This window comes from Microplitis mediator, chromosome 3 (genome assembly GCF_029852145.1).
Source record: "Microplitis mediator isolate UGA2020A chromosome 3, iyMicMedi2.1, whole genome shotgun sequence".
In the NCBI taxonomy this organism is placed as follows: Eukaryota; Metazoa; Arthropoda; class Insecta; order Hymenoptera; family Braconidae; genus Microplitis; species Microplitis mediator.
In genome coordinates, this window is record NC_079971.1 from 24,467,812 (window position 1) to 24,494,932 (window position 27,121).

At 26.2% G+C, this 27,121-nt stretch overlaps 1 protein-coding gene across 2 annotated transcripts; it reads left to right on the forward strand.

The window, feature by feature from the left end:
- The first annotated feature begins 337 nt into the window (after positions 1 to 337).
- LOC130665174 (guanine nucleotide-binding protein G(I)/G(S)/G(T) subunit beta-1) lies at positions 338 to 12,262 on the forward strand. 2 transcript variants are annotated; one of them, XM_057465468.1, is made up of 6 exons: positions 338 to 996; positions 6,001 to 6,271; positions 8,302 to 8,447; positions 8,522 to 9,017; positions 10,511 to 10,727; positions 12,113 to 12,262. In XM_057465468.1, exons 2-6 carry the CDS (start codon positions 6,215 to 6,217, stop codon positions 12,217 to 12,219), a joined length of 1,023 nt encoding a protein of 340 aa, XP_057321451.1. In that variant the 5' UTR covers positions 338 to 996; positions 6,001 to 6,214; the 3' UTR covers positions 12,220 to 12,262. The 2 variants fall into 2 exon arrangements, with proteins under 2 accessions (XP_057321451.1, XP_057321452.1); XM_057465469.1 differs by lacking the exon at positions 338 to 996 and adding an exon at positions 4,445 to 4,857.
- The last annotated feature ends 14,859 nt before the right edge of the window (positions 12,263 to 27,121 follow it).

Genomic DNA, 27,121 nt, shown 5'->3' on the forward strand with positions numbered 1-27,121 from the left:
TTTTTTTCCCATGTTATTTAAATGGGAAACGGAGAATTGCAAATAGGCACCTCTTAATATTAATATTAAGAGCTCAAATTTTAATAGAATTTTTTTTTCATCATCTCAAACAATATTTTCACTGTAACTAAAGAAAAAAAAAATAGTCACTTTTTTTGGCCCACCCTAATATATATCAACAATCGTTAATGAAAATTTGATTCTTACCATCAGCCGCAAAATGTCAAAAATTAAAAATTCAAATTTCCCGCTTCTTCTGCGCAGAATAATTCGTAGTGATTCGTTTATCTCCGTTTAAATTCGTGATTAATCGTGTGCCTACGGGGTCTACGGGAGTCCATTCAAGGAGCCCCGCCCTGCCGCTCGCCAGCAAGCCGCTGTCGTTTGCTAAAGCTCCAAAGTATTATAGATTAAAATAAAAATAATTTATTATTAAAACAATACCGATTATTTAAAAATAACCGCGAATATTATAATATTCAAATAGTGACTGCACAATTAATATTAAATAATAGTAATAACTATTATTATTATATATATAAATAATATTTTATGATATTATATTACATATAAATAACTATAGTTAATAATAATAATAATAATTACCTCCACCTATCGGACACCATCTTAACACGACTTGGACGCGAGCTGAAATAAAAAAGTTAAGTGTCAAAAAAAATAATAATACCGGCTTAAGACTGTTGCTGTTCACCTGACAGTGTTCCATTTTTTCTCTACATGTTTTGTGTCATGTGTGCAAGTGATTAAAAATTTTTTTAAAAATCTGCTCGCTGTCATCTTAATTTGACGTTTCGCGAATAAAATTAATTTTGATTATATTTAAATTTAAATTTATCACGGATTGATATTTAAAATATATGTGATATATTTCGAGTGGATTTTGTGTTGTATATTTAAATTGACGAGTGGAAACCATCTTTAATATTTCGGTATTCGAATTAAAAAAAAGACGGCTGCGCTTTGGAAAATTCCCAGGTAATTTTTTTATTTAAATTAATTAATTAATTAATTAATTAAATAATTAATTATTGTTATTGGTATTGATATTATTGGAGTTGTTATTCAATGTCGGGTAATTGTTGATTTTTTTGAGTCGGTTCAAAGATGGCGGCCGTTCTGTCAAACGCTGGGTTTTTGTTTTTCTCGCGGATTTAATTTGGAGTTTTGGTTTTTGGTGGCGCGATTTTGGGGATTTTTTTTTGAATTTTGGGAGGGAGGGAAATTTGAATGGGGGGTTGATATTTTGTTGAGCGGTAATGGAAAATTTTATTAATGCGACCTAATTATTTTATGAGCTCGTTAAGATTCCCACGTATTTCAATGAGATGAGATGAAATTTATGAAAGAGAGAGAGAGAGAGAGAAGTGTAGGTCGAATACGCACGAGCGTCACTTTTCTATTGCGTAATGCGTACGCGCGTATTTTAAATGCGCATGCGTTCGCGCGCTTTTTTTAAAAAATTTTATTTCGTTTTAATTTCTTTTGAATTTACAATATATATATGTATATATATTATATATACATATTCATAAATTTATATACACACATATATATATATATATATATATATATATATATATATATATATATCAAAAAATATTTTTTATAAAAATTTGAATTTGAAAATTTGAAAATATTTTTGCTGGAAATTCAAATATTTGAAAAAAAAGTCTCATAAAAAAAATGTATATGTTATTATGATATATTTATATATTAATAAATTCAATATTGATATAAATTTTTAATAAAAAAAATTCAAATTTTTAAAAATTACTCAAGTATAAAAATTCTCATAATTTTTTAAAAATTCCGTCATAAATAATTAAAAATTCATAAATATTATCACTGACATATTTATATTTACATCTAAAAATAAATATGTAATCAGGAATTAAAATTTTTTCTCTACAAACTGATAAAAAAATTTTATCATCATAAATCTCATTAACAAAAAAAATGATAATAAATTTTACTTGACAACAAAAATCAAATTTTCTCATCCTCACAAAAAAGAATTTTCCGAAAAAAAATTTGTCGCATAAATTGAAAAACAAAAATTTTTGGAGTAAAAAAATTTCTAGTCTAGTTTTTTTGCACAAAGAAATTTTCTTTATTTCAGTGGACGAATTAATGAACTCAATAAATAATAAGAGTAAAAATATATACAATTCATCTCTTATCTTATCAATATATAAAATATGTCCCATTGATAAAAGTAAAATAAAATGAACTCAGACTGCGAGGTCAAGGGTCAATATCTTTAGCTCAGTCCCGATTCGCGAAAATATCTGCAGCCTCCCCCGCTTTTGTCAATCGATCAATCACTCAATCAATCCATCAATTAAAAAAAAACTCATCCATTTTACCCCCGAATTTCCCTGACGTCAGACCTAAAAATAAAAATTCAAACTCCGATTTCCCGTCTCCCGATAAGATCCTGCTCCAAATCTAAAACAATTTAAATCCCAGCGGCATAAAATCTTAAAGAGGTTAAAACCCGCGTCGACGCAATGGATCTCCGTCAGTTTGACGTCACTGTAATATTTTACCAAAATTTTTTTCAATGCAAACCAACACTTGGAAAAAAAAAAATTAATAATTTATTTAAACCGGCAGGTGTTTTTCAAACCGTCGTCCGCATCTGCCGTCTTCAAGGTTCGCTAATCATTTGAAAGGAAATTTTCTTAATTCGCAACATATATGTTTATATTTATATATTTATTATAAAAAATAATCATTTTTTTACGGGCTAATGACCCGTGACGTAAAAGTTGAAGCGTAATCGCTAGTAAAGTGATGAGAATATGAGTATGTACCGTCTATATAAATATATATATATATAAATATATATATATATAGTACCTAGTACTTGGTCTCCGACCTGTGCAAACTTTACAAGCAACAATTTTATCGTCTAGCTTCGATTTAGCAGCCGTTTGATGTCTAGTACAATGGCGGGTTAATTGAGCGTTAAATTTTTTGAATTTTTTTTAGACAAAGCCAAAATCTTAAGGGTCATATAAAATATATGACAGTAAAGAAAAATTCGTTCCACGTTTTTGAGTGAAATTCAAAAATTGCGACAATTTACGATGAGTGTGAATTTGACAGACGTCAGATGAATTTGAAATTACAAATAAATGGAGTAAATAATTTTTAAAAAATATTTGAAAAAAATGCACTTGTTAATTTTGAAATTTTTTAAATGTGCATTTTTTTAAATTTTATTTTATTAATTATTTACCCTGTTAATTAGTAATTTTATATTTTTCTGATGTATGATACTGAATTTGGCAGACGTTGAGTTTTTGGATTTAAAAAAAAATGATAAATTATAAAAATAAAAATATTTCAAAAAATTGCACCTTTAGTTTTTTCAATTTTCTACATGTGCATTTTTTTTGTTTTTCTTTTTTTTGTCTCTGATTGGTTTAAAAAAAATTCAAAAATTTTAAATTGTTTGCTGACTTCAAGATCACGATGATACCAAATTTAGCAGCCGTCTAATAGTTTTTGAATTTTTCAAAAAATCATTAATTACAAAAATAAAAATATTTCGAAAAATTGCACCTGTAGTTTTTTCAATTTTCTACATGTGCATTTTTTTAGTTTTTCTTATTTTTGCCTCTGATTGGTTGAAAAAAAATTCAAAAATTCAAATTGTCTGCTAACTTCGAAATCACGATGATACCAAATTTAGCAGCCGTCTAATAGATTTTGAATTTTTCAAAAAATGATAAATTACAAAAATAAAAATATTTCAGAAAATTGCACCTGTAGTTTTTTCAATTTTCTACATGTGCATTTTTTTTGTTTTTCTTTTTTTCCCTCTGATTGGTTGAAAAAAAATTCAAAAATTCAAATTGTCCGCTAACTTCGAAATCACTTTTTTTTTGCGCGTAACTATTGCAATTTTTTGGAGTAGACAAAAAAAAAGTAAAAAGCGACGTCTATAAATAAAATATGGCTGAGCTAAGAAGGGGAAATTAATTTTTTTAATTTTTAATTGACAATTGGTAGTCGGTAATTAGTAATTGTTAGCTGGCGGTCGGTGTAATTGTTTAAAAAAAAGATGACCCTGAAGTTAGCAGACAATTAAAAATTTTTGGGTTTTTTTTTTAACAATTAAATTTGAAGAAAAAAAAAACTAAAAATATGCACATGTAGAAAATTTAAAAAACTACAGGTGCAATTTTTTCAAATTTTTTTTTTTTTGTAAATTTACCGCCTAAAAAAATTCAAAAATTATTAGACGTCGGCTAACTTCAGTATCATTAAAAAAAGTAGATATATATTTTAGTAGACGAAGTTTTAGTAAAATTACGAGGACGACGACGACCGCAGTAGTCTCGAGTGGGGCGTCGAGCTGTTTCCCTCATCGATTTCGAGTCGTACAACTAAACCAGCCAGTACGCAACCGACGTCACTCTTCCTCATCCACAAGCAAACCATTTTTTTACTTCACTTGCCGTCATTCCCTCCATCGCTATACATTTCCTTCTGCTTCTGCTTCACTCTCTTCCTCGTGTGCTTCCGTCATTGTAATAAATTACAATAGTGCTCCGATTTTTTATATTACATATATATAAATATATACATATACATATACATATATGAAAAATGTATTTTTCAAAAGTGAGTCATGTGCATTACGGATGTACCGGCTTCGGAAACTAACGATTCACTGACGTACTTTGGCGGTTATCAGCGAGTTTAGTTTTTAGTTTAATTCATATTTTTATTTTAAATAAAGTGTGTCCGGTTGTCGAGGGCGTGCTAATTGACGTCAAGAGGTTATGAAGAGGTGGAAATGATATCGTGACGATACGAGGTCGAGTAAGTGGCCATTTTATGGAAAAAAAAATAAATTTTTCTTTTACCGCCACTTGAAGTTCCATTTTTTAAAATTTAAATTTGAATTTTAAATTTCGCGGGTTTTTTATATTTTCCTATTTTTACATTTTACTTCATTTTTTTATAAGAAATTTTTTTCTAGTTTATTTAGAATTTACGCATGCGCATACTTTCTCATATATACATACATATATACATATATATATATATATATACAAATATAAATTTTATTAATTACGGAGTAAAAATTAAAAAAAAATGATTAAAAATAGATTTACATTTGGTATATATGTAGATATATATAGATATATAAATATGTCAAAATTTATATATATATATTTTTTTTTATAAAAATTTATACTCCATAATGAAAAAAAATAATTTATATATAAATTGACCTCAAATTTTTATCAAAAAAAAATGTATAAATATATATATGTATATATATATACAAAATATATATATATTTTTATTTTTTGCAAAAAATTTGTACTTTATTACAAAACAAACTTATTAATATATATGTGTATATATATATGCATGCACATATATATATATATATACATATATATATATATATATATATATATATTTTTTTTTTTTTTTTTTTCATAAAAATTTGAGGTCCATTTGTATATAAAATTTTTTTTTTATTATGGAGTATAAATTTTTATAATAAAAAATATATATATAAATATATACACAAATTTTGACATATATATATATATATATATATATATATATATATATATATATATATATATATATATATATATATATATATATATATCAATTTTTGTACTTAATAATAAAAAATTTTCAAATATTGAAAAACTAAAAATTTATTAAGAAAAAAAAAATATATGAGTAAAAAGAAAGAGAGAGTAAGTGGGCGTGGACCCTGTAAAGGTCCCGACTAGGTCACGGACGTAGGCTCGTGGCAATTCGCCATGTAATTTTAACGAATCAACAGGTACCGCTAAAAAAGGATAAATTACTAGGCCATTGCTCCAAAATATTTTCTTCTGCCAACTAAAAAAATTCAAAACTGAACCGCAACTCCTCCAATAATTTCCATACTCGTACGTCCCCACAATAAACAAAAATTGAATTTTAAAATTACAGGGGTGGCAAAGACAGGAGGAACCGAAGGTGGTGGCAGGGAAAGTAAACAGCGAACTCGGCTGGCGTCAGCAGGTGGCGAGGCTTGAAGGATTTAATTGCAAAAAGGACGAGGATATTCTGCAGTGGGAAAGGAAAAGACGCCGGCCGCTCGAGGAATCAATCGGTTTTGCCATTTGATTGGAGTTTGTCGAGAGTAAAGGCTTCGTAAATAAGAATGAACGAACTAGAGAGCCTGCGCCAGGAGGCGGAAACTCTGAAAAATGCGATTCGGGTGAGCTGGCTTTGTTTTTTTTTTTTTAAATAAATATTTTATTTTTTATTATGTTTCTATTTGTGATACGTTAGGGTGAGAGGGAGCTTGTAGTAGGGCGCGGCATATAACGCTGATCAATACCACCATCATCCCTCTTTCGTTCTCATTCTGTAACTCTGACTTACCATACCAGTACCGGCAACACGCGATTATTTTATACACGCGATATATTATTTTTTATACCGTTTTTTTTATTAACAAATAAATGCTTCAGTAAAATAAATGGGTTATTTTTAGAAGTCGCTTCACTATAATTTTTTATTAGTTATTGATTTTTTCTCGTCAATTATTCTCTTGATATTTCATTTTTTCAGAGAATTACTTTTCATGTTACATCGAAATTTTCTTTTATTCAGTTCATGATTTTGAAATTTAAAAGTTCGTATTTTATTAAATTATTTGAATTATTGGCGGGGGTTGCATATAAAATTTTAAAGCCCGAAATTTTTCACTCCAAATCAAAATTTTTATAAATAAACCTTTAAAAATTCATATTTTGTAAACTAATAAAAATTGAGAGTTGGTCGAAGTCTCATTTTAGAGATTAGACTTTTCCCTACAATTTTCATTTCTACAAAAATTTTCTTCTTTTATTACTTTTTGAGATATAAAATTTTTAAACCCAAAACTGTTTACTCCAAATCAAATTTTTATAATTTTCCTTTCAAAAATTCATATTTTCTAAACTAATGACAATTAAGAATTGGTCGAGATCTCATTTTGAAGATTGGACTTTTCCCTACAATTTTCGTTCTCATCAAAATTTTCCTCTTTCATTACTTTTTGAGATATAAAATTTTGAAATCCAAAATTTCACTCCAAATCAAAACTTTTATAATTTTTCCTTCGAAAATTCATATTTTCTAAACTAATGAAAATTAAGAATTGGTCGAGGTCTCATTTTAAAGATTAGACTTTTCCCTACAATTTTCATTCCAACAAAAATTTTTTTCCTTCACTAGTTCCTTAGATATAAAACTTTGAAACCCAAAACTGTTTGCTCCAAATCAAATTTTTATAATTTTCCTTTCAAAAATTCATATGTTCTAGACTAATAAAAACTAAGAGTTGGTCGGGGTCTCATTTTAAAGATTAGACTTTTCCCTAAAATTTTCCTTTTCATCAAAATTTTCCTCTTTCATTACTTTTTGAGTTATAAAATTTTTAAACCCAAAACTTCACTCCAAATCCAAATTTTCATAATTTTTTGTTCAAAAATTCATATTTTCTAAACTAATGAAAATTAAGAATTGGTCGAGATGTCAATCCAAAGATTAGACTTTTTCCTACAATTTCCATTTCAACAAAAATTTTTTTCCTCCACTAGTTCCTTAGATATAAAATTTTGAATCCCAAAACTTTTTACTCCAAATCAAAATTTTCGTAATTTTCCTTTCAGAACTTAAAAAATTCATATTTTCTAAACTAATGAAAATTATGAGTTGATCGAGGTCTCATTTTAAAGATCAGACTTTTCCCTATAATTTTCATTCCAACCAAAATTTTCCTCCCCCATTACTTTGTGAGTTATAAAATTTGTACTCCAAATCAAAATTTTCATAATTTTCCTTTCGAAAATTCATATTTTCTAAACTAATGAAAATTCCATCTTGACCAAGGTCCCCTTTCAAAGATCAGACTTTTCCCCACAATTTTCATTTCCACAAAAATTTTCTTCTTCCCCTCCCTTAGATACAAAATTCCACAAAATTCCCAAACCACTCCCCCTACAATTTCCTATCTTTCCCTCCACAAACTTCCAAAATTCCAATTTTCCTATCAAAATTAAAAACTCCATCCGAACCTCCAAAAATTCCGACTTTCCCTCAATTTCCACTGATCCCCTCTCCAATTTCCTAAACTCGCTCTGACAAAATTTCCAACTCGTCAATCTTACAATCAATTTCTCAAATTCCATTCGTTTGTCCCCCCAAATATATACAAATATATCAGTAACTAGAATCATAATTTCCTAAAAAATATTCCAGGATGCTCGCAAAGTCGCATGCGACACGAGTCTGGTCCAGGCAACTGCCGGAATGGAGCCAATCGGTCGTATCCAAATGCGGACGAGACGTACGTTGCGTGGTCACTTGGCCAAAATTTACGCCATGCACTGGGGCAGTGACTCTAGGTACGTCCCCCCCCCCCTTCCCCTGTCACCTCTAATCAGCTACAAACTAATCATCAAATTTTTCCAAACCACAGAAATCTAGTGTCCGCATCCCAAGACGGGAAATTAATAGTATGGGACAGTTATACTACGAATAAAGTCCACGCCATACCTCTGCGATCATCATGGGTAATGACCTGTGCCTACGCACCATCAGGGAGTTACGTAGCCTGCGGTGGTCTTGACAACATTTGCTCCATATACAGTTTAAAAACTCGGGAGGGCAACGTACGGGTTAGTCGGGAGTTACCTGGTCACACTGGATACTTGTCTTGCTGTCGGTTTATCGATGACAATCAAATAGTCACCAGTTCTGGCGACATGTCTTGCGCACTTTGGGACATTGAAACTGGCCAGCAGTGCACATCCTTCATTGGACATACTGGTGACGTTATGTCACTGTCATTAGCACCGGACATGAGGACTTTTGTATCTGGGGCGTGTGATGCCAGCGCTAAATTATGGGATATACGTGAGGGCTCTTGCAAACAGACTTTCCCTGGTCATGAGAGTGATATTAATGCTGTCACGGTATTTATTATTATTATTATTATTATTAGTTTTTTTTTAGACAAATTTTAATTAAAGTTTGAACTGGAATAACTTGGGAAATATTGAATGTATGAAAAAATTGAATGAGTACTTTTTTGTAGGAAATTTGATTCTCTATAAATTTTGTCTGAGATATTTTTACCGTATTTTTGAAAAATAACTCAGAATTTGAATTTCAAGTTCCGAGTTCCGATAATTGAAGATTTGTAGTAGTTTTTGGTCTTTATATTAATTTTCTGGGTTAAATATTAAAAATATGAAAAAATATATGCGATCAATTTTGTAGGAAATTAAATTCTCTATAAATTTTGTCTGAGATATTTTTGTCGTATTTTTGAAAAATAACTCAGAATTTGAATTTCAAGTTTCTAGTTCCAAAAATTGAAGACTTGTAGTTTTTGGTCTTTGTATTAATTTTCTGGGTTAAATATTAAAAATATGAAAAAATATATGAGAACAATTTTGTAGGAAATTAAATTCTCTATAAATTTTGTCTGAATATTTTTGTCATATTTTTGAAAAATGACTCAGAATTTGAATTTCAAGTCTTTAGTTCCCATAATTGAAGACTTGTAGTAGTTTTTGGTCTTTATATTAATTTTCTGGGTTAAATATTAAAAATATGGAAAAAATACATGAGTACAATTTTGTAGGAAATGAAATTTTCTATAAATTTTGTCTAAGATATTTTCATCGTATTTTTGAAAAATAGCTCAGAATTTTAAATTCAAGTCTCTAGTTCCAAAAATTGAAGACTTGTAGTTTTTGGTCTTTGTATTAATTTTCTGAGTTAAATATTAAAGATATGAAAAAAATATATGAGAACAATTTTGTTGGAAATTAAACTCTCTATAAAATTTGTCTGAGATATTTTTGTCATATTTTTCAAAAATAACTCAGAATTTGAATTTCAAGTCTCTAGTTCTCAAAATTGTAGACTTGTAGTTTTTTGTTTTTATATTAATTTTCTGGGTTAAATATTGAAAATATGAGAAAAATATATGAGAACAATTTTGTAGGAAATTAAATTCTCTATAAATTTTGTCTGAGATATTTTTGTCATACTTTTGAAAAATAACTCAGAATTCGAATTTCAAGTTTCTAGTTTACATCATTGAAGACTTGTTTTAGTTTTTTGGTCTTAATATAAATTTTCTGGGTTAAATATTAAAAATATGAGAAATATATATGAGACCAATTTTGTAGGAAATTGAATTCTCTACAAAAAAGTATTGAATCATTTTGTTGATAAATTTAATAGTTAAGCCACAATTTTGATTCAAAGTTAACTGTACAAAATTGGTAGTGAATTCGAAGTGATTACAAATTTTCTCAATTTGAATTCATTTTTCTTCGGAGTAAATTTTACTTTGGATCAAATAAATAAAAAGCCCGCTTTATATTCACTCTACGAATTTTTTACAGTCTAATTAATTGTAATTAATTAATTTACTATTAATTTTTATTTTCAGTTCTTCCCCAATGGTTATGCATTTGCTACTGGATCAGACGACGCGACTTGCAGACTTTTTGATATACGAGCAGATCAAGAATTGGCGATGTATAGCCATGACAATATTATTTGTGGTATCACCAGTGTCGCATTTAGCAAGAGCGGTAGACTTTTGCTCGCTGGTTACGATGACTTTAATTGTAACGTCTGGGATTCCATGAAAAGTGAACGCGCAGGTAATTTTTTATTTTTTGTAATTTTTATTCTTTTATTGTGAGAAGTGAAGTAATTTCTATTTGTCCTTCTCGAGTAATTAAACAGGAAATTAGTTTATTTCAAATTTTTTTTTTGGAGGAAGTAAAATAGACGGGGTAATTTGAGCGAAAGATTCATAAAATTTTAAATAGAAAAATTTAAATTTTGGTCTCGGGTCGTGGGGTAACATTGGATGGATAAAAAATTTTTTTTCACCAAAATTAAAGAATTTGAATTTTAAATTTACCCGCGAAATTTCACTAAAATTTAAAAACAAAAATTTCAAATTTACCCGCGAAAATTCACCAAAATTTCAAAATTCAAATTTTAAATTTACCCGTGAAATTTTCCCACAATTTCAAAAGTCAACTTTCAAATTTACCCGCAAAATTTCACCAAAATTTAAAGATTCAAATTTTAAATTTACCCGCTAAATTTCAACAAAATTTGAAATATAAAATTCTAATTTTACCCGCGAAATTTCACTAGAATTTAAAAATAAAAATTTCAAATTTACCCGCGAAATTTCACTAGAATTTAAAAATAAAAATTTCAAATTTACCCGCGAAATTTCACTAGAATTTAAAAATAAAAATTTCAAATTTACCCGCGAAATTTCACCAAAATTTCAAAATTCAAATTTTAAATTTACCCGTGAAATTTTCCCACAATTTCAAAAGTCAACTTTCGAATTTACCCGCAAAATTTCACCAAAATTTAAAGATTCAAATTTTAAATTTACCCGCGAAATATCACCAAAATTTGAAAATTCAACTTTCAAATTAATCCGCGAAATTTCACTAAAATTTGAAAATTAAAATTCTAAATTTACCCGAGAAATTTCACTAAAATTTAAAAATAAAAATTTTTAATTTACCCGTGAAATTTCCCCAAAATTTTAAAATTTAAATTTTAAATTTACCCGTAAAATGTTCTCAAAATTTTAAAATTCAACTTTCAAATTTACCCGCGAAATTTCACAAAAATTTAAAGATTCAAATTTTAAATTTACCCGCGAAATTTCACCAAAATTTGAAAATTCAACTTTTAAATTAATCCGCGAAATTTCACTAAAATTTGAAAATTAAAATTCTAAATTTACCCGAGAAATTTCACTAAAATTTAAAAATAAAAATTTTAAATTTACCCGTGAAATTTCCCCAAAATTTTAAAATTCAACTTTCAAATTTACCCGCAAAATTTCACAAAAATTTAAAGATTCAAATTTTAAATTACCCGCGAGATTTCACCAAAATTTTAAAATTCAAATTTCAAATTTCATTAACTAAAAATTCGGCTCTCCCCCCTCTACTTCTTCCTCACAAATAAAAAAACTCACTAATAATAAAAAAAAATTGTTAATTAGGAATCCTCGCGGGTCACGATAATCGTGTGTCCTGCCTTGGAGTAACTGAAGACGGCATGGCCGTGGCAACGGGATCATGGGACTCATTTTTACGTATCTGGAATTAAATAATTATCGCGAGTTGTTAATTAATTTAAACAAGTAAATAAACACAAAAAAATAAATAATAAAAGAACCAACAGTATCAGCGAGTCGTCTGCATGCGCCGTAGAGGATTTACAAAGTTATAATATTAATAATAATAATAATAATAATAATAATAATAATAATAATAATAATAATAATAAACAATAATAAACTAGAACAGTCACAAGATTTATGTTGGTATTAAAATTTATTACGTTTAATAGATAAATTTTTGTGTTCAATACACACGTGACTTAAGAAAATATGAATGATTAATAAATAATATGAATGTTCTAAATATATAAAACTGAGCTCTCGATTTAGATTTTAATTGGCAACGTAAAGACTTGAGACGTTTTACTGTACGCTAATAAATATACTGATTTTTTTTGTTATTTTATTTGCATATGATAATAAATCGAGAGCATGCGAACTGGATGCTTGTGCATCTGAAAAATAATTCACGCAATCTCGCGCACACGATCACACAAACTAAAATAATTATAATTATAATGGTAAACAATAAAATATAAATCAGAAATGAATTTTAAATATTTTAAAGTCTAAGTGTAATGATAACCGTAATTAATTAATTGATTGATTGATTGATTAATTAATTATTGATGTGTTGATTTAATCGTAACGTTATTTATTTTGTATAGACCTTTGCCATATAAGCTGTCACTTAATAACTTAGAGGTAAATTTTTATTCACGAAATTTATTTCGAAAATTATTGTAACTTTTTTTTTTGACAGGCAAGGATTTTTTTTTTGTAAAATTAATTGATTTTGAAATAGGACCCATTTGATAATTTTGATTTTCGGAGACATTTTGATTTTTTTTATCGAAAAGAAAATTTTTATTAACATTCGGAGAAAAAAAAATGAAATAAAAATTTTTTTTTGCTGAAATTTGAATTTGAATTTTAATAAAAATTTTGATTTTTTATTTTGAATTTTGATAAAAATTTTGACTTTTTGAAAAAAAATTTTGATTGAAATTCAAAGTAAAAAAAAAAAAACTGAATAAAAATAAAAAAAATAATTTTTGAAATTCATATTTCAGGAAGAAAAATTTTTATTTTATTTTTTTAATTTGAATTTTGAGTAAAAAATTAATTTTTTTTTTTTGTTTAGAATTTTAATAGAAATTTTTGTTTTTTTATTTTGAATTTTGATAAAAATTTTGACTTTTTGAAAAAAAATTTTGATTGAAATTTAAAGTAAAAAAAAAAACTAAAGAAAAATAAAAAAATTAATTTTTTAAAATTCGAATTTCAGGAGAAGAAAATTTTTATTTTATTTTTTTTAATTTGAATTTTGAGTAAAAATTAATTTTTTTTTCTTAAATTTTGATAGAAATTTTTATTTTTTTATTTTGAATTTTGATAAAAATTTTGACTTTTTGAAAAAAAATTTTGATTAAAATTCAAAGTAAAAAAAAAAAACTGAAGAGAAATGAAAGAATTAATTTTTGAAATTCAAATTTCAGTCAAAAAAAAAAAAAAAATTTTATTTTATTTTTTTTAATTTGAATTTTGAGTAAAAATTAATTTTTTTTTCTTGAATTTTAATAGAAATTTTGATTTTCTTATTAAAATTCAAAGTAAAAATAAAAAAATTAATTTTTGTAAATTCGAATTAAAAAAAAATTTTTTCGCTGAAATTTGAATTTGAATTTTCATACAAATTTTGATTTTTTTATTTAAAAAAAAATTTTTACTAAAATTCAAAGTAAAAATAAAAAAATTAATTTTCAAAATTCAAATTTCATAAAAAAAAAAAATTTTACTTTCAAATTTGAGGAAAAAAAAATTTGTTTGTATTTTGAATCTGCATTTAAAATTGTAATAACTGTAATTTATATAATTAATTAATTAAATAAAATAAATATAAGTAAATAATTATAATAATAATAAGTAATTAAGGTAATTAATGATTAATTTGCAGGAAGACTAGAATTGTATCCAAAATAAAAAGCAAAAGTTTGTTATTAAAAAAAATAATTCCCATTATTTATAAAGAAAAAGAAAAAAAAAAAAATAACAATCGTCGATTGTAATTCTGTCAATTTACTCCTGCGTTTTTCAATCAAATCTTGCCTTTCGGTAATTAAGACCCTATTAATTAAGTACACTAATTTAAATTTAAATATTAATATTTATAATAATGATAATAATAATAATTACATAATTAATTAACTTAAATATTTTAAAGAGCACAAGTATCATCTGCGATTTTTTGTATCTAAATCTTGTAAATCCTTTTGTACTGCGTTAAATACGCGAGCTTCATTCACGGATTGCTCCTCTAATTTATTTTTAATTAATTATTATTATTATTTTATGTTATTGATCTTAATGATCTTAATGATAATTAGCAAGTTTTCAGTGGAATTAAAAACAAAAATTATTATATAAATAAATATATGATCTAGTCATAATTAAATTCGCGTAATATATAACTTGTATGTTTATTATTAATTACTTTTAATTACTGTACTTTTTTTTTTAATTAAAAATCTGTATTAATTTTATTTTTAAAATTAATTAATGGAAATTTTTTAATTAAATATTTCATGGAATCAATTAATTAAAATTTTTTAATTAATTTTGATTGAAATCCAATTAATTGCCAGTTTTAAAATAATTTTAAAAAAACAATTAATTGATATTTTACAAGGAAATAATTAATAAAAATATTCTAATTAAATATTTAATGTAAAAAAATTAATTATGAAATTTTTAATTAATTTATATATATATTTAATTAATTGGCAATTGATAATTAATTTTTTTAAAGAGGAATTAATTGGAATTTTTCGATGAAATATTTAATGAAATAATTAATGGAAATATTTTAATTAAGTATTTAATGTAAACAAATGATTTGAAATTTTTTAATTAATTTTTATCAAATTCCAATTATTCGACACTCTAATTAATATTTTTAAAAAACTCATTAATTGAAATTTGAAAAAAAAAATTAATTAAAATTTCTAAATTAATTTTTTCAAAAAACTAATTAACGGAAATTTTGTAATTATTTTCATAAGAATCCAATTAATTGACACTTTCTAATTAATTCTTTTGAAAAATTCATTAATTGGAATTTTTAAAAAACCAATTAATTGGAATTTAAAAAAAAATAATGAATGGAAATAATTAATGAAACTTTCTAAATTAATTAAAAAAAAAAAACTAATTAATGGAAATTTTTTAATTAATTTTTACGAGAATCCAATTACTTGATATTTCTAATTAATTTTTTTTAAAAAACCAATTAATTGGAATTTAAAAAAAAATTATTAATGAAAATTTCTAAATTAATTTTTTTAAGAAACTAATTAATGAAAAATTTTTAATTAATTTTTATAAGCATCCAATTAATCGACACTTTCTAATTAATACTTTTAAAAAACTAATTAATTGGAATTTTTAAAAGAAACAATGAATTGGAGTTTAAAAAAAACTAATTAATGAAAATTTCTCAATTAATTAAAAAAAAAACTAATTAATGGAAATTTTGTAATTAATTTTTATAAAAATCCAATTCCTCGATATTTCTAATTAATTTTTTTTAAAAAACCAATTAATTGGAATTTAAAAAAAAAGTAATTAATGGAAACAATTAATGAAAATTTCTAAATTAATTTTTTTAAAAGAACTAATTAATAGAATTTTTGAAATTAATTGTTATAAAAATCCAATTACTTGATATTTCTAATTAATTTTTTTTAAAAAACCAATTAATTGGAATTTAAAAAAAAAGTAATTAATGGAAACAATTAATGAAAATTTCTAAATTAATTTTTTTAAAAGAACTAATTAATGGAAATTTAAAAATTAATTTTTATAAGAATCCAATCACTCGATGTCTCTAATTAATTTTTTTTAAAAAACCAATTAATTGGAATTTGAAAAAAAAAATTAATGGAAACAATTAATAAAAATTTCTAAATTAATTTTTTAAAAAAACTAATTAATGGAATTTTTTTAATTAATTTTTGTAAAAATCCAATTACTTGATATTTCTGATTAATTTTTTTTAAAAAACCAATTAATCGGATTTTTAAAAAAAAGTAATTAATAGACACAATTAATTGGAATTTAAAAAATAAACAATTAATGAAAATTTCTCAATTAATTTTTTTTAAAAAACTAATTAACGGAAATTCTTGAATCAATTTTTAAAAAAATTTTTGTATTAATTATTTAATTAAAATTCTCCTCTTAATCATTAAAAAAAACCATAAATTAAAATAAAAAAATTAATTTATCCTCAAATTAATAAAAAAAAATTTCTGTATCTGGGTCCTATTTCATAAACTTAAGACTCTAACGCACTAAGGTGATATTAATATCACAATATTTATACGCCAAATATATAATTAAAAACCAACATGTAAAATTAATTTATTAATTTTTCTTTACCACTTACAATTATTTATAATTTCGCAAAAAAAAAAAAAAAAAAAAAATGGCGCCACGTCGTCAGGAACAACTGCCTCTTTCGAGTAAAAAAAAACGATTTAACCAAAACCGAAATTTAAAAAAAATTCGTAATTAAATCATGTGACGAATGAGTAAAAAATGAGAGAAAAAAAAATTTCACTGCGAATGAGGGAGTAAAAGCCAAAAATAATAAATGTGTATATTAACTGACAAAAAATATAAATAATAATTATTATTATAAATGGAGGGCACGTGTCTTTGCTGTTAAACGGTAGATAGACAAGACGGTTTCAACAATTTTTTATATAACATTTAAACATTTAAAACTATTATTATATATATATAAATATATATATACGTATATCAGCTATTAGTGGATGGAAAAACAAAATTAAATAAATTAATACTTATACTTAAATACATATAAATATATATATATAAACATAAACCGCTTGATTTATCTAAAGTGTACATCACTATAATGATCTTTGTACGTTTGTTTGCTTTTTTAAATTTTTTTACCCTACTGCATTTACTGATATGAAGTCATGTAGATTTTTCAAGGATTTGATACTGACTCGCTTGTGTTTTATTATTATTATTGTCTATACTATTTTTTTTTTTACGAGTGAGAATGAGAGCTGATTTTAAAAAACAATACCGCGATTCTGTACTTTCATTTTATTTATGATTTATCTCGTGTGTAATTTAAAATTAAAAGGAAAAAAAATAAGTGACGTCTTCTTATTTGGTAAATAATTTAAATGTCAAATTTATTGGATAAATGAAATGATAACGTGACGTACAATTGCGATCGTTATAATTATACCCCACTGATAGAAGAATTGGTTTTTATTGGATGATATTTATGTGGAAACATTAAATAGTTTATTTATAGGATTAAATTGATATATTTATTTATAGTCAATAAGTATGATGTTGGGCAGGTAAAAAGTTGATGGAGAAAAAGCGGTGAGTATGATCATATATGGTCATATTTGGTGAGGTGGGAGTTTAAAACGGACTGAATATTGTTATATATGATTATATATGAAGATATGTGATCTTATTGGATCATACATGTCTGAAAATCTGATACTATTTCAATATATGATACTATATGACCATATATGATGATATGTGATCTTATTGGATCATACATGTCTGAAAATCTGATACTATTTCAATATATGATACTATATGACCATATATGATGATATGTGATCTTATTGGATCATACATGTCTGAAAATCTGATACTATTTCAATATATGATACTATATGACCATATATGATGATATGTGATCTTATTGGATCATACATGTCTGAAAATCTGATACTATTTCAATATATGATACTATATGACCATATATGATGATATGTGATCTTATTGGATCATACATGTCTGAAAATCTGATACTATTTCAATATATGATACTATATGACCATATATGATGATATGTGATCTTATTGGATCATACATGTCTGAAAATCTGATACTATTTCAATATATGATACTATATGACCATATATGATGATATGTGATCTTATTGGATCATACATGTCTGAAAATCTGATACTATTTCAATATATGATACTATATGACCATATATGATGATATGTGATCTTATTGGATCATACATGTCTGAAAATCTGATACTATTTCAATATATGATACTATATGACCATATATGATGATATGTGATCTTATTGGATCATACATGTCTGAAAATCTGATACTATTTCAATATATGATACTATATGACCATATATGATGATATGTGATCTTATTGGATCATACATGTCTGAAAATCTGATACTATTTCAATATATGATACTATATGACCATATATGATGATATGTGATCTTATTGGATCATACATGACTAAGAATCTGATACTATTTCAATATATATGATAATATATGACCATATATTATCATATATGATGATATCTGAGCATATGATAATATCTGATAGCATCATATGAATATATGCTAATATATGGCTATACTTGGTGAGATATGAATTGAAAATGGATGAAACATTGTTATATATGATCATATATGATGATATGCGATCTTATTGGATCATACATGACTAAGAATCTGATACTATTTCAATATATATGATAATATACGACTATACATTATGATATAAGATCATATACGATGATACGTGATCATATGTGATCTTACTGGATCATACATAGCTGAGAACCTGATGATATCCGAGCATATGATAATATCTGATAACATCATATGAATATATGCTAATATATGGCTATACTTGGTAAGATATGAATTGAAAATGGATAAAATATTGTTATATATGATCATATATGGTGATATTTGATCTTATTGGATCATATGTGATCGTGCTGAATCATACGTGGCTGAAAATCTGATGATATTGAAAATATATGATAATTTATGATCATAGATGATGACATGTGATCTAATCGGATCATGCATGACTCAGAATCTGATACTATTTCAATATTAGGATGATATATGACCATATATGATGACATATGATCATATATGATGATATGTGATCTTACTGGATCATACATAGCTGAGAACCTAATACTATTACAATATATATGATCATATATGATGATCTATCATCATATATGGCCTTTCTGGGTCATAAATGATTAGGAATCTAATAATTTCTGTATCATATAATTATATATGATCATATATATGACCATGTGTGATCATATATAGCCATACATGATCAGATATGAATTTAAAGCGGATGGAATATCGTTTATATATGATTATCCATGATGATATGTGATCATATATCATTCAGAATCTGATAATATTTTGATGCATAAGATTATATATGATCATTTATGAATTGAAGGTTGTATATGATGATATGTCATCATATATAAATTTATAAATGTTCTTACAGGGGCATACGAGATTGGAAATCTGATGATATTTAAATCATATGACTATATATGACCATATATGATTTTTCTAGGTCATAAATTACAGAATCTGATACTATTTTGATATATATGATCATACATAGTCATATATCCTGAGGTTCAATTAAAAACGAATGAAACATCATTATATATTAATCATATATAATGTCATGGTCGTATATGATGGTTTGTGATCATATATGACCATATATAATCATATTTGAATATGTATGACCATATAGTTCATATGTGGTTTTTAGATAATCAAGATCATATATGAGGATACATATTACACATGACATATAAGATATGATCATATATGGTCATATGCGATCATACTCGTATATATACATGACCATATATATCATATATGGCTTCAATCAATAAAATATAAATAATGTATGACCGTATATGCTCATATATGATCATATACGATCATATGTGACCATATCTGATGATTTTTTCCACCTGAAATAAATATTTGTCGACTATTAATAAATTCATATTTCCTGTAAATAAATATTTATCACTCACAAAAATTGGATACTCAACATTACAAAATATCAAAAAAATTTTTTTTTATCAATTAATTTGTAAAATTAATCATTTTTATTGTTAATCATAAAATCCTTCTATCAGTGCTACAATAATTAAAAAAAAAAATATGTAACATTATAAATAATTTTTTTTCTTTATAATAAAGTAATTAAATATAAAAAAAAACCGTAAGGTTTTATTTAAATTAATGGTCCAAGTGAATAAAACTCGCGCTCTAGATTTGTTAAATTTTTAATTCTACTTGCGTTAATTGCGCGAAATTAATTTTTTAATTAATAAAATTATAATTATAATTAATTATATTATTATAGACGAGCGTGATATATATTTCCACGGATTTATTTTCCACGGCTTTATATATTTACACTAAAAATAAAGCCAATTAAGTGGATGGTAATTATTAATTAACTATAATTATAATAATAATAATAAATATATATATAAAAAAAATCGTAAGGGCGCAGTAATTAAGACGGTGTCAGTGCCCATTAAAAAAAAATTTTCTTATCTCTTCAGAATGAATGGGAAACAATTAACTTGTACCGAGTTTTATTAATTAAATAAATGATTAAAATAATTAATAAGTATGACGTATAAATTTCTGACACTGGGTAAATTATTTGTATTCATCATTCATCGGCGTTGTAATGATTAAAATAATCCACAATTACAATTATATTATTATTATTGTTATTATTAATAGTGATGATAATAATAATAAATAAATATAAAATGTTTTTTCATGACCTCATAATTATTTCACGGAGGCTCATTCATTGCCATCAAACGTCAGTATAATTAATGTGAATGTGGAAAATGGAAAAAATAAAATAAAAATGTATGTAGGTATTTAAAGAAAATAATAATAATAATATTAATAATAATAACAATAATGATAATGATAATTTTTTGTCGTTTTATTTATTCGTATTCTGCACCACCTGCATTTCAGAAATTTCGAATTTTTCGCGGGAGAATTGAGAACTTGAATTAATGGACGTGATTTTGGTAAAGGAGAATCTGTCGAATAAGTCTGATTATTAAGTAATTTATATATTCCACGTTTTTTCAAGAGATTTTCACGTAGCAAAAGATTTTCGTCATCCCGAGACTTTTTTCCGTAAAAGTGACCATTAACTTTAGCTGAAAGTATCTTCGAGTTCCGACAGATGGCGCACGGTAGTGAAAGTTTTCCGTTGTAGAAGAGTTGAACCAGACGTTATAAGGTCCAACAAATGACTGCATATTGTCGGTTTTCGTGGAGCTCATCCACTGCTTACTTTTAATCATTAGTAGTATTGCTTTGGTGCATTTTTGAAAACGAATGTATATTTTATTCGCCAGATGTATTCTCTTGAAAATATTAATTCAAAATTGAAATGTATTTTTATTTCCGATATTGAAGTTCAAGAGTACTGAATAAATATAAGTAAGAAAAAAAAATTGTAACAGTCGATAATGGCTATAGCTAATGTAGAACATTTGTTTTTACGAAAAATTTCTAGTGGCAGCGATAATCGCTCGAAACTTTTTTGATTAAATTCAATTATTTATTAAGTCGATTAATTTGTCCCATCGATCTTACAAATGTGTTGTTCCCGAATATGTGGATCCTAAAATACTGAAATCAAAAATTAAATTCATGACACTAGCTCGTCGTTCACAAGAATATGGGTACATCTTTCCTAAGAGAGCTGAATGTATTTCTCTATTGAAACTTAAATTGGGGAACGTGAATAATTCGACAATACTATGTGAATTGCGACCATTGTGACAAATTAGACCTTACGCCCGTAACGATCAAATGAATACTAGCTGGTCATTCGTCAAAGTTAATTTTATTTGATGTTATCTTAATAGTATTAGTACTAATAAGTATTCAAAATAATAAGAAAAATAAACGGGAGCAGAAAACAGTCAAAAAAACTAGGAACTAAAATCTTGAAGTTTTTAATTATAAAATATTTTTAATCTCCCATGACTGTATTATAAATGTCTAGACAACCAGAATAATACTGAATAGTTGTTCATCAAAATGAATTTCAATTAGTTTCAATAAGAAGAAATATAATCGAATTTTTTTTTTCTCTAAATCTATGTGAATAAATAGTTGAATCTGTGACTCTAACAATAAATGAGAATATATGATTGGCATTTTATATATGACAGCATGTTTACGTATACATTGGCGAGAGGATTATATAAAGAATTCAGCTCAGAGTCCCAAAAATTTCCCCATGGTGTTTTCCGATAAGTTTTTTTTATATTTAAACTTGCCACACTATTTATTAATTTCTCATCGCCTCTGTCATGCATTCATCTCGTATAAGAATGCATCCATCTATTAATAAATAGAAAAATCCAATATTTTTTTTAATATTTCGATAATTTTTGGCGGTACTTTATTGATCCTAGTCGTAATAAAATTAAGTTTCCGAACATCCTATTTTCAACTCACGGTAATGAGTTTTTAATGATACACAGACATTGTAATGACTCATTTCTAATGAGTCTCAATTTAAAGGAACGTCGACCATTAAGATCAGACAGATCGATAATTTCAAAAATTAACAATGAACAGAAGTTGGTTTGCATTTGGTTGAAAAAATTTAGTAGGGGTTACTCAGGATCATTAGTCCTTAAGATCTCCAGCATAATTTGGGTATATAAGTATCCGTCTTGTGAAAAAATCATTACTTTACTTACGACGGCAGTCAGTGAATCGTAAACTATTAAATTAAATAAAAGTGCAAGTTTTGAAATGACACGGATAAATGGTACGTATACTTGTGTCCATAAGTTTTCCCTTGAAAACTTTAGTTCTTATTTGTACGAAATCGACGAAGACGGCGACGAAAATTCATCGGACTACAAGGATTTTCCATTTTCACCATCACCCGAAATCGATGATTCTTGGTGCTTCAGAATGGAAATTACACATCTTGATTCAGAATGGATAACACTGAGAATCGCTTGTATGAGCTTAGAACATGAGAATATTTTCACCACAATAACACTTTATATGGAAGATTGCAACCAGGATCTCATTCTTTTTCAAAAAGAAAACCTCAAATTGATACACAACGATTTCCATTACATCCGTTGTATGTTCCCAAGATTTGGACCCGGTGATGTACCAGTGGAATTTCCAATGGAATTACCCGATGATACATTCACTATTTGGATGGAACTAGCTATTCACTATGGTGATGTTCCCGAAACAACAGAGATATATTTGGACATTTAATAAACAACAGCATGTTCACGTATACATTGACGAAGAGAAGATCTAAAACGGCCCTTTTCAGGGCCACAAAATTTTTTAAAACGTAAATTACTTTTCAAAAAAATATTAACCTATCAAAAGAATCCAGCTCAGATTTCCACGAAATTCCCTCATGTGTTTTCCGATGAGTTGCCATGTATTTTAACATCATAATTAACAATGTTAATTAATTTTAGAGATAATTGGGTTTTGTTAATTAACAATTGCATTTAATAAAGAATTTAAATGGATTATTTTAGATATTTTGTTTTATTACTGATTTATTTCACAAAATTGCCGGGATTTTTTAAAGTTACTCAGATAGACTTAATAACCACGCAAATAATAAATACACAACTAAATTAACGAATTTTTTCAATTTATTGTACTATTCAGTAGTCCCTAATTGTGTTTTAATGTTTTTTTTTTCTTAGTAGATTTTTTAGAGAAATCGGGATATTGCATTCGTCCTCATGGTAAAATTTTTAAGAATTTTGTCATATTTAGAAGACACAATCACGTCATTTGTACGTAAGAAAAATGACTTGTTGTAATCTGTATCTTATACTTGTATCTTACACTGTTTCTTATATTTGTTTAAATATTGGTCTTAGAATATTGAACTACCGCAGCTTGTTTAAATAGATAGTTCAAGTACTACTGCTCCTTTAGTAAATTTTAAAAACCTTGGAAAAATATGAAAATTCCATAATTTATTAATTTTTTGTTTTCAATAGATTGAAAAATGTCATTATTGTTATAAGTAATACTTGTTTTGTCGATTTAATTACTCTCTAAACTTGAATTAGTGGAAATTTCATTAATTACGTTAGTGAAGCAGTATTCACTTCATAATCAGTGTATTTAAATAACAAATTAGTGAATTCTCACTAATAAATTTAGTACTATAATTTTCACTAGCAAATTAGTGATTTTCACTACTGAACTAGCGATATTTTCATAATTTCTACAAGTGAAACTGTTATTCACTTCTTAATTTATGAATTTCACAATTTCACTGGTAACTTTAACTAGCAAATAATTAAATATTTTACTAGATATAAATATAATTAATAATTATGGTGCTATTTTTAAAAATTTTAATAAAAAACTTTCAAAATAAAAAAAAATAGAAGTACAGAACAATAATATATTTTTATGAAGAGTACGTCAATCATAACATCACGGATTTTTTATTTCTTCATCAGTTATTGTTTGGTATCATAACGAATTTACTATTTACACTCACGCGATCACATGCGTAGGCCAGCGCAGTGGATAGCATCAAAGACTTTGAATCGGAAGGATGCAGGTTCGAGCCCAGCAGTCACCGGGATTTTTTCATCAATCAAAATCATGTATACTTCCTCTACGTAATGATTCTAATGCATTAATCACATTTCGGATCTAATTACAAGTGTCTTATATTTTTTTTCGCAATATAATATTTTTTTTCACCGATGAAATCAGTGGATTCTCATATTCACTTTTCAATTTAGTGGATTCTCATATTCACTTATCAAATCAGTGAATTCCAATATTCACATATTCATTTAGTGAATATTCACTAATTCTGCGTGGTACGATTGTAGCATTGACAATTAGTGAATATTCACTTGAAATTAGTGAAAAATCACTAATTCATATTTAGAGAGTAATGTTTATTTGCCAAAATCATGTTTAAATGGATTTCACTTTGAAAACTGTTCAAATACTCGGTACTTGACCTTATGCATAGCTTACTATACCATCTAAATGTAAGCAGTTTTGTCTACTCTACATTCCTTTACGTAAATTTGAATGCCCCTATTATTAAAATTGGGACAAAGACATGATCGTAGATAGATAAAACTACCAAAGAAAAATATGTTATGAGAAGTAAAATTTTTAAGTAGTTGACGTATGGGTTTTTCTGCAATTTGAATACGACAACCGTCTCAGATAAATGGGAACTAATTACTCTGTGACTGTCATTTAAACCCGTGGTATTGCAAAGGTACTTTAACCATTAAGTTACACGGAAAACAAAAAAATGTTAAAATTTACTCGAATTATCAATACTTTTTATTGTTTCAAATATTGCTGCGGCGCCCGGGTGTGATTTTGTTGTATATTATAAGGTACAAGGTTAAAATATATGAGTGATCTGTAGGGAAGAGAATTTACCGGTAAAATAAATATTTTACTTATTTTACCAATTTTCAGCAGGTTATTTACCGGACAAATAACCAAAGTAGTTACTTTTGTTCCGTGGGTGGCGTTGATGTGCGATTGAAAATGTGTACAATGTAGACTAAAAATTATTAGCAATTATCTATTATCTTTCAATATTATTGAGTTAATAAATAAATAGTTAACAATGATAAAAGTGAAACATTGATCAAGGTTATTCGCGGATCTTGTCAAATGCAGCTTTAGTATTGAAATACGACCTTCTGTTGAGTTCTGTTGTAACAAAGTTGGTTGAACAGAAGAATTTGAGATTAATCGACCGAGGTTCGAATCTGCGGCATGCAATTTATTATTTTTTTTATTTTACTGAAGTTAGCCGAAGTTTTGAATTTTTTTTTATTTGTTTTCAATAATTAAATTAGAACCAAAAATATTTTTTTTAAATTGCACTTAAAGTTTATCAAGTTTTTTAAAAATAAAATTTATTTTTCATTTTTTTTAAATAATTTTTTCAATAAATAAAAATTCAATACGCCATATTGCTTTTAAAACTTAGTATAGTAAACTATATACACATTCGACGCAAGTAGATATTTATCATTTAAATTAATATTTTACCGGTTAAATAGCCAAATAACTTACCGGTTAATAACCGGATATTTGTCCACTCGAATCACTAGTGATCTGTTAAAATATACTTATGCTCAAAGAAAAAAAGTACAGGATAAACATACCCGACTAGAAAATACCTGATGTGATGCCTGACACTATACCCGGTCCGGGTCAGGTACCAATACGGTATGCCGGAAATGGCATGCCGTACTCTCACCGGTGCAGTTTCGGACAGGGCATAGATCAGGATAGCCCAATATTGAAACTATTCGAGTGGTCTAAGGTTTGCCGGAAGAAGATCGGATGAAAAACGGATTCGGAAAACCTTATGCTAAAATTATAGAGTCGCGCGAGGCTTTCCTGGTAAGGAACTGGGCAGGAACTTTTCAGTAATGCCTGACGTAAAAATGAATTTTTCTTTTGTAGTTGGCAGAATTAAAAAAAAAATAAATTTCGATGAATGTCAAATTAGTCTTGCTCTGGTCATCGAGCGAATAGTTAAAAACAAAATGGCATTAGTGAAAATACAATTATAAATTTTTCTTAGAATTATTTGCACAACCCAATAGCAATTATAGACCGATTATCCGAACGTCGTTACTGCAAAAAGATTATCAATTAGTGTTCGAAAGAAAGGCTAATCATATGGATCATTTGTACATACAGATCAATCCTTTAATGGTCGAAATACCGGAGCAACTTGAAGTAAATGTGCGAGCATTTTCAAGAACAGAAGATCAAAGATTCGTAAAATTATGGGATAAAGATATCCAGGAGAGAAGAATAGATTCATTCTGTTTTCGAAATTAAACAACAAGGCATTTGATAGAAACGGGGGATTTGCCAAAATCAAGTTGTAACGATGAAATTCGTTCCCCGG

Excerpts from the sequence above, each read along its gene's own strand:
- LOC130665174 (XM_057465468.1), top strand. The coding sequence starts at position 6,215 with ATGAACGAACTAGAGAGCCTGCGCCAGGAGGCGGAAACTCTGAAAAAT. Across the intron at positions 8,448-8,521 it reads CACTGGGGCAGTGACTCTAG|AAATCTAGTGTCCGCATCCC; the intron begins GTACGTCCCCCC and ends TCCAAACCACAG. Across the intron at positions 9,018-10,510 it reads GTGATATTAATGCTGTCACG|TTCTTCCCCAATGGTTATGC; the intron begins GTATTTATTATT and ends TTTTATTTTCAG.